Source organism: Jaculus jaculus, chromosome X (genome assembly GCF_020740685.1).
Source record: "Jaculus jaculus isolate mJacJac1 chromosome X, mJacJac1.mat.Y.cur, whole genome shotgun sequence".
Classification (NCBI taxonomy): domain Eukaryota; kingdom Metazoa; phylum Chordata; class Mammalia; order Rodentia; family Dipodidae; genus Jaculus; species Jaculus jaculus.
Window position 1 is genome coordinate 51,884,327 of NC_059125.1, and position 15,258 is coordinate 51,899,584.

General features: G+C 42.7%; 1 protein-coding gene across 3 annotated transcripts in view; it reads left to right on the forward strand.

Moving 5' to 3' along the window:
* The window catches only part of Clcn5 (chloride voltage-gated channel 5), a 251,784-nt gene that overhangs the window by 183,888 nt on the left and 52,638 nt on the right, over window positions 1-15,258 (forward strand). For 2 of the 3 annotated variants that reach the window (XM_045141109.1, XM_004670060.3), the window contains one exon: window positions 10,830-10,981. In XM_045141109.1, the coding sequence (XP_044997044.1) occupies window positions 10,830-10,981 (152 nt within the window). Of the gene's footprint in view, window positions 1-3,930; window positions 4,110-10,829; window positions 10,982-15,258 lie in introns of those variants that run through there. The other variant, XM_004670061.3, reaches the window with a different exon arrangement.

Consider the following 15,258-nt stretch of genomic DNA (forward strand, 5'->3'; position numbering starts at 1 on the left):
GTCCTCCTACCACTGCCTCCCAAATGCTGGGATCAAAGGCATGCCATCACGCCTGGCTGATCAAACAGCTATTTTGAGACAATGTCTTGCTGTATTGCCTAAGCTGGTCCTGATCTCATGGGCTCAAGTGATCTTTCTAACTCAGACTCCCATTTAGTTGTGATTACAGGTAGGTGGCAGTATATCTGGTTTTGTAATGGAGTACTAAGGGTCCAGGAAAGTCCTTGTACCCCAAACCCTAGTTTCGCTTCTATTTTTTTTCTTTTTTTCTTTTCGGTTTTTCTAGGTAGGGTGCCAAGGAAAGGCACCCATGTGGCCTGAAAAAAAAAGCATAGAAAGAAAGAAAAAAGAAAAAGCCAGGCATAGTGGCACACACCTTTAATCCCAACATTTGGGAGGTAGAAGTAGGAGGATTATTGTGAGTTCGAGGCCACCCTGAGAACACATAGTAAATCCCTGATCAGCCTGGGCTAGAACAAGACACTACCTCAAAAAAACAAACAAACAAAAAATCTGGGCATACTGGCACATGCCTTTATCCCAGCACTTGGGAGGCAGAGGTAGGAGGATTGCCATGAGTTCGAGGTCACCCTGAGACTACATAGTGAATTCCAGGTCAGCCTGGGCTAGAGTGAGACCCTATCTTGAAAAACCAAAATAATAATAATAATAATAATAATAATAATAATAATAATAATTAAAAGAAAGAAAGAAAGATTAAAGAAAGTTCAAGGAGCTCCTGCCATGTGGGGAGCTGGAGGGAATAAAGAACCCATGTAGAGAGTAAGGGTTAGGGGGCTCTCCCAAGTGGCTCAGCCCAGGCCCAGCCAAAGGAAAAACTCACCCACAGCTGGAAGTTCCCAAGTGGTCAGAGAGTGTGCCCTCCCCTTGCAAAGGTATTTATAACCTTATAGTGGTGGGCTGTCTTCCGGCTCAGGTGAACCAGAGGGACAACTGGTTTGTTAGGGCTAAGGGCTGTCTCAGGATGAGATTAGCTCTGGCACCAAGTTCCGGGGGGGGAGGGGCTGAATTTGACCAACCACAATGTTTAAATCTTATGAAAACCTACCTCCTAGGAGGGGTCCTGACTATGGAAAAATAGGTCTGAGGCACTAGGCAAGAGATAAGAAGTCAGATCATCTTTTATTTCTAGCAAGTACAAACTTTTCTGCACTTTTCTCTTTTAGTGGTCCAGTCACCCTAACTCTACCCCCTCTCAATTTCATGTCTTTATTTATAATGGACACATAGAAAATGAAACAAAATATATGTGTGAGCTTTTTTTTTTTTTTTTTAGGTAGGGTCTCATTGTAGCTCAGGCTGACCTGGAACTCACTATGTAGTCTCAGGCTAGCCTCAAACTCACAGTGATCCTCCTACCTCTACCTCCCAAATGCTGGGATTAAAGGCATGGGCCACCATGCCCAGCTGCTGTTGCTGCTTCTGCTTTTTCTTTTGTAATGCAATCATCTATATCCTAAAATGATATCAGTTGTGGTTGGTTGTATTTAGACTAAGAGGACTATAGGAATAGAATGATGATGTTATATGTTCTTTTCCCTCTCTCACCCTCTCCCTCTCCCTCACCCTCTCCCTCTCTCCCTCCCCCTCTCTCTCTCTTTGGTTTTCCAAGGTAGGGTCTCACTCTAGCTCAGGCTGACCTGGAATTCACTGTGTAGTTTCATGGTGGCCTCAAACTCATAGCAATCCTCCTACCTCTGCCTCCCAAATGCTGGGATATGCTCTTATTTGGAGGTGAGTGTTCAATGTAAGGTCTTACTCTAGCCCAGACTTACCTAGAATTCAGTCTCTGGATGGCCTCAAGGCAATGCTTCTACCTCTGCCTCCCAAATTTTGGGATTGAAGGTGTGTGCCACCATGCCTGGCTCTTATTTTCTGTTGTTTATTTTATTTTATTTATTTGAGAGAGGGAGAGGGAGAGAGAGAGGGAGACAGACAGACAAACAATATAGGCATGGCAGGGCCCCTAAGCCACTGAAAATGAACTCAAAATGCATGCGTCACCATGAGTACCTAGTTTATGTGGATACTGGGGAATTGAACCTGGGTCCTTAGGCTTCACAGGGAAGTGCCTTAACTGCTAAGCCATCTCTCCAGCCCTATATGCTATTTTTGTCTAGAATATTTCACTCACCATTGTGCTTTATAAAACATATTTATTTCCAGGTGTGGTGGCATGCACTTTTATTTATTTTTTACTTTTTGTATCTGGTTTATTTATTTTTTATTGACAACTTCCATAATTACAGACAATAAACCATGGTAATTCCATACTCCCGCTTTCCCTTTGCAACTCCACTCTCCATCATATCCCCTCCCCCTCTTAATCAGTCTCTCTTTTATTTTGATATCATGATCTTTTCCTCCTCTTATGATGGTCTTGTGTAGGTAGTGTCAGGCACTGTGAGGTCATGGATATCCAGGCCATTTTGTGTCTGGAGCAGCACATTGTAAGGAGTCCTACCCTTCCTTTGGCTCTTTCATTCTTTCCACCACCTCTTCCACAATCAACCCTGAGCCTTAAAAGGTGTGATAGAGATATTTCAGTGCTGAGCACTCCTCTGTCATTTCTCAGCACTATGGTGCCTTCTGAGTCATCCCAAGGTCACCACCATCTGAAAAGAGAAGCTTCTCTAGCCAAAAGTGAGAGTAGCATTAATGTATGGGTATGAACATTAAGAGAAGTACTTACTGGGCAGTTTGATAAGCATAGTATATACATTTAGCTGGACAGCAATAGACATACCCCTAAGATTCATGACTACCCCATCATAGGTTTTCAATATCAGGCATGTGTTGCCTCCCATGTAGGTGGCACACACTTTTAATCCCAGCACTTGGGAGGCAGAGGTAGGATGATCACTGTGAGTTCTAGCCCAGTTTGGGACTACAGAGTGAGTTCCAAGTTAGCCTGGGTTAGAGTGAGATCCTGCCTTGAAAGAAAATGACAAAATCCCAAGTATTTTTTTTTTAATTTATTTGAGAGAGAAATTGGAGAGAGAGAAAAAGAATGTATGTATGTGTCAGGGCCTCTGCTACTGCAAGCAGTCTCTAGATACATGTGTTAATTTGTGCATCTGCCTTTACAAGGAGGTTCCTTTCACAACTGAGCCATCTCTCTAGCCCTGCATCTGGCTTTCCATGGGTACTGTGGAATTGAACCTGGGTTGGCAGGTTTTGCAGGCAAGCAGCTTTAACCTCTGAGCTAGCCCTAGCCCTAGCCCACCATTTCGTTTTTGAGGGTTTTATCCATGTTATTACTGTCTCCAGTGCATTTTTGTTCATATTTATTTTATTTTTTGAAACAGGGTCTTGCTATGTTGCCCCAAGTGGTCTCAAACTCATGATCCTCCTGTCCCAGCCTCCTCAATGCTGGGAGTACAGTGCCACCACATCCAGATTACTGGTGAGTTTTAAAAAAGAAAACTTCACCTGGGTATGATGGCACATGCCTTAAATCTCAGCACTTGAGAGGCTGAGGTAAGAGTAGCTCTATGATTTCAAGGCCAGCCTGGGCTACTGAGTGAGTTCCAGGTCAACCTGGAATAGAGTGAGACCCTGTTTCAACCACTCACCCACCACCAAAACAAAACAAAACAAAACAAAAAAATTTTCTATATTGGCCCGTGCACTTTTTAATGTAGGAGTACTATAACTGTAAACGGTTTGGGGTACTTCAACTTTGACTTTTGGGACTTTGTGCTAAATGAAGTATGATGAGTAAAACTTGTTTCTGAGCAGACCCAACCACCCTCCACCCACCAGTTTGGAATTTGTTTAGATGAGACTACATCTTTAAGTCTTCCGTGCTAGGTTAAAAATCTTCCTCTCTCCAAGGCTGGTCCAAGGTTCTGGTCACGTGATCTCAACAGTGACATCACACTCTGACTGACCGCCCCGGAGCAGAGCCGGGCTGGTTCTTTAGGTGGTGTGTGTTGCTGTGAAAAGCAGAGAAACGCAGCAAGTGCCCTTCTAAAGCGCCCCAGAGCGGGTCTCCTGTTAAAGCGCGCCTCAGCCTAAATGAGTAAATGTTGGCTAACAAGGTTACTTCTTCCTTGAGGCAGAAAAAAAGAAAACTGTGATTGAAGGTAAGCAGACTGAAGCATGCCCCTGGGAGCAGGGGATCTGGAGAATTGCAAGCAGTTGGTAGTAGGATTCTAATCACTGCTTGCCCTTTGCAAGGGGCCTGACAATTGTGCCTCTCTAACTGGAGACCCACGACAAAGGAGGATGATGTGGTGCTCATGTTACCTAGTGATGTAATATGATTCTTTCCTGCCTGTTCGCTGGCTCGCTCCCTGTTGCAGATCTTCATTTTTCCTGAACGCTGGGGGGCTCGTGTGATATATAGTATAACATTAGAGAGCTAGCTGATGCTTTTAAAAATCAGTTTTATAAAATTCTGTCTTCTTTTTCTTCTGAAAGGAGAACTCTTAGAGCAAATTTAGTGAAAACATTAACTCTCCTTGAGGAGTCAATTTCTGTTTGCTGTCCTGCGTTCATGTCAGTCATTTAACTCGGGAGTGGAAACAGCTTGGTCCTGGCTCCCTCCCCCCACATACCTTCCTCTTTCTGTCCTTATTTCCTAGCTGGTTTTCACCCTCCAAGCTGAGCTCTCTAACAACATACCAGCTTTCATCTTTATCAGTATGACACTGACATGATAGGAAATGCTGGGCTGGTGATTCAGCAGACATCCATTTTACAGCCAGGTAGGAATAAAGATATGGAAAGGACTTTGGTTTGGGGTTTTAAGATTAACTTGTTCAACTCCTCCCTGCCACCTTCCTAACCTATCCCCAACCCTCTAGGTGACTTAGACTCTGCTGAACTTTTCCTTTCGATTATGTACATTGCTTGTGAAAAGTATGGTGAACTAGGTAGTTCCGAAGACTTAGGTTGGTAAACCAGTCCAACTTGGCATGTTCATTCAAATTTACCGCATGTGAGTGCAGAAGTTTTCTGGTAGGAGTTTGTAGTGGAGGTGGGCATGCAGATGTAGGAGGAGCCTGTTGAAGCCCACTTGAGCTTTCACTGCAAAAGAGGTTCTTTACCAGAGTCTGGATGAAGCTTTGTCCTTGCAGCAAATGTGAGGTTTGGCTGAGTGAGTTCAATGATGGCATTAATTCTGCATTTTCTCCCATAAGCATTTACAGATTCCTCAATACTGTTTTCATGGTTTGTGTTTACTTTTGTTTTGTGTTGTTTATTTGTTTTTGTTTTTCAAGGTGGGATCTCACTCTCTAGTGCAGGCTGACCTGGAATTTACTATGTAGTCTCAGGGTGGCCTCAAACTCACAGTGATCTTCGTACCTCTGCCTCCCAAGTGCTGGGATTAAAAAGATGTGCACCACCACACCTAGCTGAATTTACTTTTAAAATATTGTTCCATGGGCTGGAGAGATGGTTTAGCGGTTAAGAGCTTGCCTGTGAAGCCTAAGGACCCTGGTTCGAGGCTCGGTTCCCCAGGTCCCACGTTAGCCAGATGCACAAGGGGGTGCACGCGTCTGGAGTTCGTTTGCAGAGGCTGGAAGCCCTGGCACGCCCATTCTCTCTCTCTCCTTCTATCTGTCTTTCTCTCTGTGTCTGTCGCTCTCAAATAAATAAATAAAAAATAAATAAAAAAATATTGTTCCATCAGACAGTGTTGCCAAAATATTTTGGAAATGTTTACAAGTAATACTTACATTTGTCATAAGCACAACTGCAATACTTCTTTTCTCATCCTTGCCATTTGTCCAACAGTTTTTGGTTCATCTAATATTTATTTATTGACTATCAGGTATGTGCTAAGACAGTGGGGAGAGCTGGGTATAGTGGCACATGCCTATAATCCCAGTTACTCAAGAGGCTAAGACAGGAGGGCCACAAGTTCAAGGCTTTGTGGAGAAGGCCATGATTAATTCAGTTATAGGAGTACTAGCAAAGACTGCTAAGTTATAAAGGAACATAAATGATCCACACACATAAGTAATTATAATGAAGAACTAAAACCCAGACAAACAAGCATGGTGAGTGGGCAAATTAATGTTTTTTTTCTACTTGAAGGATCAAGGAGGGACAGTTCATTACGGAGGTAAGCACTGCTCTCTAAATCTCTAACTTGTAAATCTTTGACTTTCAGACATACATAGAGTTCCTACCAGCCCATTATATCAGGGATCAAAGTCTTCCACCTACTGAAGGAAAATTTGTACATTCCAACTAGCTTAACTCTTTCTTTGAGTCCCCACTCAGGCAAAAGTATAAAATGACCTTCCACCCTTTTGTCTCCTTTCCATGAACTAAAATACCTAAGCTGCTGCAAATTCCTTCCTGTCTTTTTTTCCCCCATGAATTCTTTTCCATTAGACATCAGCTCCTGTCATTTCTCTTTGTACTGTCAATCTAATCTGTCCCTTTCCATTCACGTTGCTTTTAGTCACTTATCATTTGAGCATAGACTACAGAAACATTTGAATTTGAATATTTCTGGTAGATGATTATAGTTCTTTATCATCACACTTTATTTATTTGCTATTTTTTCTTGGTTTTTCAAGGTAGGTCTCTCTCTAGTCCAGGCTGACCTGGAATTCACTATGTAGTCTCTGGATGGCCTCGAACTCTCAGTGATCCTCCCACCTTGGCCTTCTGAGTACTGGGATTAAAGTATTGCAGTATTGTGCCTGGTTTATTTAGTTAATTTGTATCATTTATTTAATTAATTAATTATTATTATTATTATTTTTTTTTTTGGTTTTTCGAGGTACAGTATTGCTCTTGCCCAGGCTGACCTGGAATTCACTACGTAGTCTCAGGTTGGCCTCGAACTTATGGCGATCCTCCTACCTCTGCCTCCTGAGTGCTAGGATTAAAGGTGTGTGCCGCAACAGTACATGAGGTTTTTGTTGTTTTCAAGGTAGGGTCTCACTTTTATTTATTTATTCATTTTGTTTTTTTGTTTTTCGAGGTAGCGTTTCACTCTAGCTCAGGCTGACCTGGAATTCACTATGTAGTCTTAGGGTGGCCTTGAACTCATGACAGTCCTCCTACCTCTGCCTCCCAAGTGCTGGGATTAAAGGTATATGCCACCACACCCAGCTCAATGTTTTTTGGGGGAGGGGAGAAGGTTGCTTTAGCTCAGGCTGACCTAGAGTTCACCATGTAGTCTCAAGGTGGCCTTGAACTCATGGTAATCCTCCTACCTCTGCCACTTGAGTGCTGGAATTAAAAGCATGTGCCACCATGCCAGGAAAGTTTTTTTTTTTTCAACCTGAGACAGAGAAGGAGAGAGGATAGGTGCTCCAGGGCTTCTAGCCACTGCAAACGAACTCCAGATGCATGTGCCACCTTGTACATCTGGCTTACATGGAACCCAGAGAATCCATCCTGGGTCCTTAGGTTTTACAGGCAAGTTCCTTAACCAGTAAGCCATCTCTTTAGCCCTTAAGTTTTTTCTGTTTTTTTTTTTTTTTTTTTTTTTTTTTTTTTTTTTTTTTTTTTTTTTTGAGGTAGGTTCTTGCTGTAGCCCAGGCTGACCTGGAACTCATATAGTCTCAGGGTGGTCTTGAACTCATGGCGGTCCTCCTACTTCTGCCTCCCAAGTGCTGAGATTAAAGGTGTGCACCACTACGCCTGGCTTCCTTGGGATTTTTTTAAAAAATTATTTGAAAGAGAGAGAGAGAGAAAGAGAGAGAAATATTGAAGCAGATAGAGAGAATGGACATGCCAGGGCCTTCAGCCACTGTAAACAAATTCCAAATGCATATGCCACCTTGTGCATCTAGCTTATGTGGATTCTGGGGAATTGACCCCTGGGTCCTTTGGCTTTGCAGGCAAGTGCCTTAACTGCTAACCCACCTCTCCAGCCCTTAAGATTTTTTTATTAAGTAGAAACTTTGTATGGATACATCATATGTTGATATTATCGTTTCCCTCCTGCCTGCCCTCATTCCACTGAGGGCCTTTGTTTTTATTTTTTAAATATATATTATTCATTTATTGTGTGGGGAGAGAAAGATAGAAAGAGTATGAGTATGCCAGGGTCCTTGTCTCTGCAAAAGAACTCCACATACATATATCATATGATTTTGCCTGGGTACTAGTAAATTGAACTCAGGCTGGCAGGTTCCAAAAGCAAGCACTGAGCAATCTCCCCAGCCCCTTTTTTTAAAAAAAAAAAGTCATATATATGTAAAATAGCAGGTTATATACATTTTAATCCCCTCGCCCCTGTTCCCTTTTACTTGGAGCTCTCCTGAATGGGGTTTTCTTATTCACTATGGGGGCATGAAGACTTCAATCAGTTGCTGTTGTATAGCTGGGGAACTGTGCCTCTGGATATTCCTACCCACTCTGGCTCTTAGAATCTTTCTGCCCCTCTTCTGTAATGTTCTCTGAGCCATGGCAGTTCTTTTGGCAGTTGATTTAGTGTTAAGTTCTCTATAGCCTCTTGATTTCTGCTTTGATGAGTTTTGATTGATCACCCTGTCTGTCACCATTGCCCTGGAGCTTGTTGTCAGGCTAACAATAAGAGCAGCATTCATGTTGTTGCTTTCTCTGCATTTTCTCCTGGGCTCCGACAGATGTGGTAGAGGTGGCATGTCTGGTGGTGAGCAGTCAGCTATCTTTTTGTCTTGCTGATGGATCGTGGTTCTCCTCCATTTTATCTATATGAAATAAAACAGTTTCTCTAACCAAGAGTGAGCAGTTTGGGCTAAAGGGATATGCAAAGTTATTTCAGGGAATTTTTGGTATGCAGGCCTACTCTTCTTCTCCAGAGAACAGTGGGGGCTTCTCCCTGAAGTCTGAGTTTCCTGACAATGGGATTCTGAATTTTTTTCCAGTACCAGATATCAGTTCTTCACCACTGAGCAGGCCTCATGCCCAATCAGAGAACTATTGATTACCCGTAGAGGCCATGTGCCACTGTTGCACAAGTATGCATCTCTTGTCTTCCCAGTCCTTTCTTCAAAAAAAATAAAACTTTCATTGACAACTTCCATAAATATAAAACTATAACATGGGCTAGAGAAATGGCTTAGAAGTTAAGGCACTTGTTTGTGAAGCCTAAGCCTAAGGACCTAGGTTCAATTCCCTAGTACCTATGTAATCCAGATATACAAAGTGGCACATGTATCTGGAATTTATTTGCAGTGGCTATAGGCCCTGGTATTCCCATTCTCTATTTTCCCCTTCTCTCTACCTCCCTATTTCAAATGAATAAATAAAAATATAACATGATCATAATCCCCTCCTACCGCCTTCCCTTTTCATCCTCCCAAATCCAAACTCCACTGAATCCCTTCTTTCTTTTTTTTAAAATTTTTATTAGCATTTTCCATGATTATAAAAAAATATCCCATGGTAATTCCTCCCTCCCCCTGAATCCCTTCTTTCTAACTTGTCTATCTTCTGTTTGTTTTGATTTTTTTGTTTATTTTTATTTATTTATTTGAGAGCAACAGACAGAGAAGAGGGAGGGAGAGAGAGAGAGAGAATGGGCATGCCAGGGCCTCCAGCTACTGCAAAAAAACTCCATATGCATGCGCCAACTTGTACATCTGGCTTATGTGGGTCCTGGAGAATTGAGCCTCGAACTGGGGTTCTTAGGCTTGATAGGCAAGCACTTAGCCACTAAGCCATCTCTCCAGCCCCCTATCTTCTGTTTTGATGCCATGAAATGTTTTTTTTTTTCCTCCTATTATGCAGGTCTTATGTAGGGTAGCATCAGCCACTATAAGGACATGAATATCTAGACCACCTTGTTTCTGGAAGACAGTATTGTAAGCAATCCTACCCTTCCTTTAGCTCTTATATTCTTTCTGCCACCACTTTTGCAATGGTCCCTGATCCTTGGGGGGTATGATAAAGATTTCTCATTTAGTGATGAACTTCTCAGCACTTTAGTGAGTTTTGAATCACTCCAGTGGTCACTACCATCTGAAAAGAGTAAGTGTAGCATTAATATGTGGGCATAAACATAATTATTTAGAGGCCAGTTTGGTGGTATAATATATCCATTTAACAGGACAATAGTAGTGGTTTTCCCCCTAGGGTTTATGACCTTCCAAGCCATAAGCTTTTGATTAGGTTTCCAGTGTCTGGTATGAGTTCCCTCCAGTGGAGCAGGCCTCTAGTCTAATCAGAGAGCAGTTGGTTTCCCCATAACAGACATGCCACCACTGCACCAGTTGGCACATTTGGCCTGGCTGGCCAGCTATAAAGCTTCTAGGGTCCACTGCTGATTAAGATTGTTAATCATCACACTTTAGCTGTAGTCATAGTCATCTTATAGTTTAAGGAAACATTAAAAATGAAGCCAGGGAGCCCGGGATGGTGGTGTACACCTTTAACCCCAGCACTCAGGAGGTAGAGGTGGGAAAATTGCTGAGTTCAAGGCCGGTCTGGGACTACAGAGTGACTTCAGGTCATCCTGGGCTAGAGTGAGACCCTACCTTGAAAAACAAACAAACAAAAAAATGAAGCCAACCAAGCATGGTGTTCACACATGTAATCTCAGCTACTTGCAGGCTGAGACAGGCAGATTGTCATGTGTTTAAAGCCAGCCTGATCTACATTGTGAGTTCAGGACAGCCTGGGCTACAGGCTGTGTCTGTCTCAAAAAGAAATCTAAGGCAGGGCATGATGGTGCAAACTTTTAATCCCAGCAGTTGGGAGACAGAGGTAGGAGGATCACTGTGAGTTTGAGGCCAGCCTGGGACTACAGAGTGAGTTCCAGGTCATCCTGGACTACAGAGAGACACTACCTGAAAAAAAGAAGTTTAAAATATCTGATTATACTAATACTTGTTTACTGTTCATTATAGGGAACAAGACATACAATGGTGGTGGAATAGGCTCTTCAAATAGGATTATGGACTTCTTGGAGGAGCCAATCCCTGGTGTAGGGACTTATGATGATTTCAACACAATTGACTGGGTGAGAGAGAAGTCTCGAGACCGAGATCGACACCGAGAGGTAAGACAATGATAAATGATAAACTACAGTAAATCTAGTAATGATTGATGTAAGTGGATGAGAAACCCTAAGTGCATAGGTGAAAATAGACTTTGGGGAGGGTGGAAAAATAGATGTTCAAGATTTTCTTCCCTAATCTCATCTCTCTTATGTTGTTTTCCCTTGAAGCAGGATTTGTTGTGTTTTATTTATATTTGCAAGCAGAGAGATAGTGGGGTACATGTCAGGGCTTCTTGCTGCTGCAAAGGAACTACAGATACATGCACTACATTGTACATCTGGCTTTACATGCATACTGGGGAATTGAACCTGGGCCAGAAGCCTTAAACCATCTCCCAAGCCCCTGAATATAAAATTTTTGTTTATTTATTTGAGAAAGAGAAAGAGGCAGAGAGAGGGACAGAGAGGAAGAGAGAGAGAAAGAATGACCATACTAGGGCATCTAGTCACTGCAAATAAACTCCAGGCACATGCACCACTTTGTGCATCTGGCTTATGGGTTTCCTGAGGAATCAAACCTGGATCCTTTGGCTTTGCAGGCAAGTGCCTTAACTGCTAAGCCATCACTCCAGTCCACAAAGCAGGATTTTTCAATACTAAGGAAAGCAAATGGGCTTCATTTATAATATTTTACTTTTGTTTATGTATGAGAGAAAGAGAGAGAATGGGTGTGCCAGGGCCTCTAGCACTGTGAATGAACTCCAGATGCATGAGCCACCTTGTGAATCTGACTTATATGGATACTTGGAAATGGAACTGGGGCCCTTTGGTTTTGCAGACAAACGCCTTAACTGTTAAGCCATCTCTCCAGCCCTAAATGGACTTCTTTTGAAGGAATAAAAATATATGCTACCTGTAGAGTTTAGTGAAGAACATTACACACACACACACACACACACACACACACACACACACACACACACACACAGTTTTTCGAGGTAGGGTCTCACTCTAGCCCAGGCTGACCTGGAATTCACTATGGGGTCTCAGGGTGGCCTCGAACTCACGGTGATCATCCTACCTCTGCCTCCTGAGTGCTGGGATTAAAGGCATGCGCCACCATGCCTGGCTCTTAAAAAATATATTTTTTTGAGGTACGGTTTCACTCTAGCCCAGGCTGACCTGGAATTCACTATGTAGTGTCAGGGTGGCCTCAAACTCACAGTGATCTTCCTACCTCTGCCTCCTGAGTGCTGGGATTAAAGGTGTGCACCACCATTCCCAGCTTAACGTAAATTTTTAATGATAAGTTATCTCTTTTAAGTATAAGCAAAATTATTTAGGGCAGTATGTCAAGCCTTTGATTTTTTTTAAAAAAATATTTATTTGTTTGTTTATTTGAGGGAGAGAGATAATGGGCACACACACCATGGCCTCTAGCCATTGCAGACAAACTCCAGATGCATGTGCCACCTTGTGCATCTGGCTTACGTGGGTACTGGGGAATCAAACCTGGATCCTTAGGCTTTTCAGGCCTTAACCACTAAGCCAGTCATTTTTCCAGCCTTCTTTGATTTTTTTATTGTCTTTTTTTGTAAAAAAATATATATATTTGAGAGAGAAAGAGGCAGATGGAGGGAGAGGGAGAGAGAGAGAGAGAATGGGCCGCACCAGGGCCTCCAGCCATTGCAAACAAACTCCAGACACATGCAACACATTGTGGGTACTGAGGAAATCAAACCTGGGTTCTTAGGCTTTGTAGGCAAGCACCTTAACTGCCAAACCATCTCTCCTGCACTATTGTCATTGTTTTGAAACAAGATTGCACTGTATTCAGGCAGGCCCAAGGCTCACCATGTAGCCACATTGGCCTTGAATTTGTTCATGATCCTATTGCCTTAGCCTCCTGAGTGCTAGAATTATAGTGTTACACCTGAAGGTGCTGTGTCTTTTTTTTTAACTTTTATTTATTTAGTTGATAGAGAGAGAGAGAGAGAGAGAGAGAGAGAGAGAGAGAGAGGGAGGGAGGGAGGGAGGGAGGGAGGGAGGGAGGGAGGGAGGGAGGGAGGGAAAATGGACATGACAGGGCCTCCAGCTGCTGCAAACGAACTCCAGATGCATGTGCCCCCCTTGTGCTTATGTGGCTTATGTGGGTCCTGGAGAATTGAACCGGGGTCCTTTGGCTTTACAGGCAAATGCCTTAACCACTAAGCCATCTCTCCAGCCTACTTTGTTTTTTTTTTTTTTTTGTTTTTTTTTGAGAGAGAATCTCATAAAACTCCCTGTATAACTGAAGCTATCCTCAAACTACAGAGATCCTCCTGCCTCAGCCTTCCAAGTGCTGGGATTATACATGTGCTCCACAATGCCCAGAGCCTCTGCTATTAACCTATTGCCCTCTATCATTCAAATTAGGCTATTGCTTTTTCTAATTTGCATACAGGTCACAATAGGGAGATTATTAAAAGGTTGATCAAAGCCAGGCATGGTGGTGCACACATTTAATCCCAGAACTTGGAAGCAGAGGTAGGAGGATGGCTGAGAGTTCAAGGCGACCCTGAGATGACATAGTGAATTCTGGGTCATCCTAAGCTACAGTGAGACCCTACCTTTAAAAAAAAAAAAAAGTTGATGACCAGGCCTTATTCTCAACAGATGATCATGTCACTTCTTTGGGTCACTAGTATTAGTACCAGTATGTTTTTTTTTTTTTTTAATGTTTTGGCTTGAGCTCCTGAGTTCAGTATTTCTCTCACCCAAGCAAATCTCCTGAAGAGTCAGATGGAGATTATTTTCAGGTAGGTGGGTGGGTGGGTGAGAAAGAGAGACAGAGAGAGAGAGAGAAAATAGAGATTAAACACATGATAGGTAAGATTCTGCCACTGAGCTACACCCCCTTCCTTGAGTTTTCACTCTTACGCCTTTCTCAACTCTTGTCTAGTGTTCTTTCTTTAAAAAATTCATTTACACACACTTTGTGTGAATGGGTGTGTCAGGGACACTTACTGCTGTAAATGAACACCATACTTATTCATCTTTTTTGATAGTTTAAAAATATTTTTATTAATTTTTTGTTTATTTATTTATTTGAGAGTGACAGAGAGGAGGAGGCAGAGAGAGAGAGAATGGGTGCACCAGAGCTTCCAGCCTCTGTAAACGAACTCCAGATGCATGCACCCCCTCATGCATCTGGCTAACATGGGTCCTGGGGAATTGAGCCTCGAACCGGGGTCCTTAGGCTTCACAGGCAAGTGTTTAACCGCTAAGCCATCTCTCCAGCCCTAAAAATATTTTTATTTAATTGAGCAAGAGAGACAAAGAGAAAGAGCCACAGAGAGCATGTGTGTGGGCACAGCAGGGCCTCCTGCCACTGTAAACAACCTCCAGATGCATGCACCAATGTGCATCTGGCTTTACTTGGGTCCTGGGGAATAGAACATTGGGCTAGCAGACCTTGCAAGTGCCTTTAACTGCTAAGCCATCTCTCCAGCCCTTTTGTTTTGTTTCTTTTTTTTTTTTTTTTTTTTTTTTTTTTTGAGGTAAGGTCTTGCTCTAGCCCAGGATGATCTAGAATTCACCATTTAGTCTCAGGATAGCCTTTTATTTTTGTTTTTGTTTTTTTGAGTTAGGGTTTCACTGAAGCCCAGGCTGACCTGGAATCCAGTATATAGTCTTAGGATGGCCTTGAACTCACAGCAATCCTCCTACCTCTACCTCCCAAGTTCTGGGATTAAAGGTGTGCTCCACCATGCCCTGCCTCTTCCTAGCTCTTTTACTTTGAATTTTTATTTATTTATTATTTATTTTATTTATTTTGGTTTTCTGAGGTAGTGTCTCACTGTAGCCCAGTCTGAACTGGAATTTACTATGTAGTCTCAAGTTGGCCTTCAACTCCTACCTCTGCCTCCCAAATGCTGAGATTAAAAGCATGCACCACCATATCAGGCTTTTTTTGGTATTTTTTTTTTTAATTTGAGGGAGATAGAAAAAGAGGGGAAGAGAGAGAGAAAGAAAAATAGAGAGAGAATGGGTGTGTTAGGGCATCCAGCTACTGCAAAAGAATTCCAAATTCATATGCACCTTGTGTATCTGGTTTATGTGGGTCCTGGGGAATTGAACCTGGTTCCTTTGGCTTTGCAGTCAAGCACCTTAACCACTAAGACATCTCTCCTGTCCTTTTTTGTTATTTTTTGAGACTCGGGGTCTCACTCTACCACAGGATAACCTGGAACTCACTCTTTAGCCCTGTCTGGCCTTAAACTTACACAATGGTCCTTCTACCTCAGCCTCTTAACTAGATTTAAAGGTGTGTGCCACTATGCCTGGTTTCATGCCCC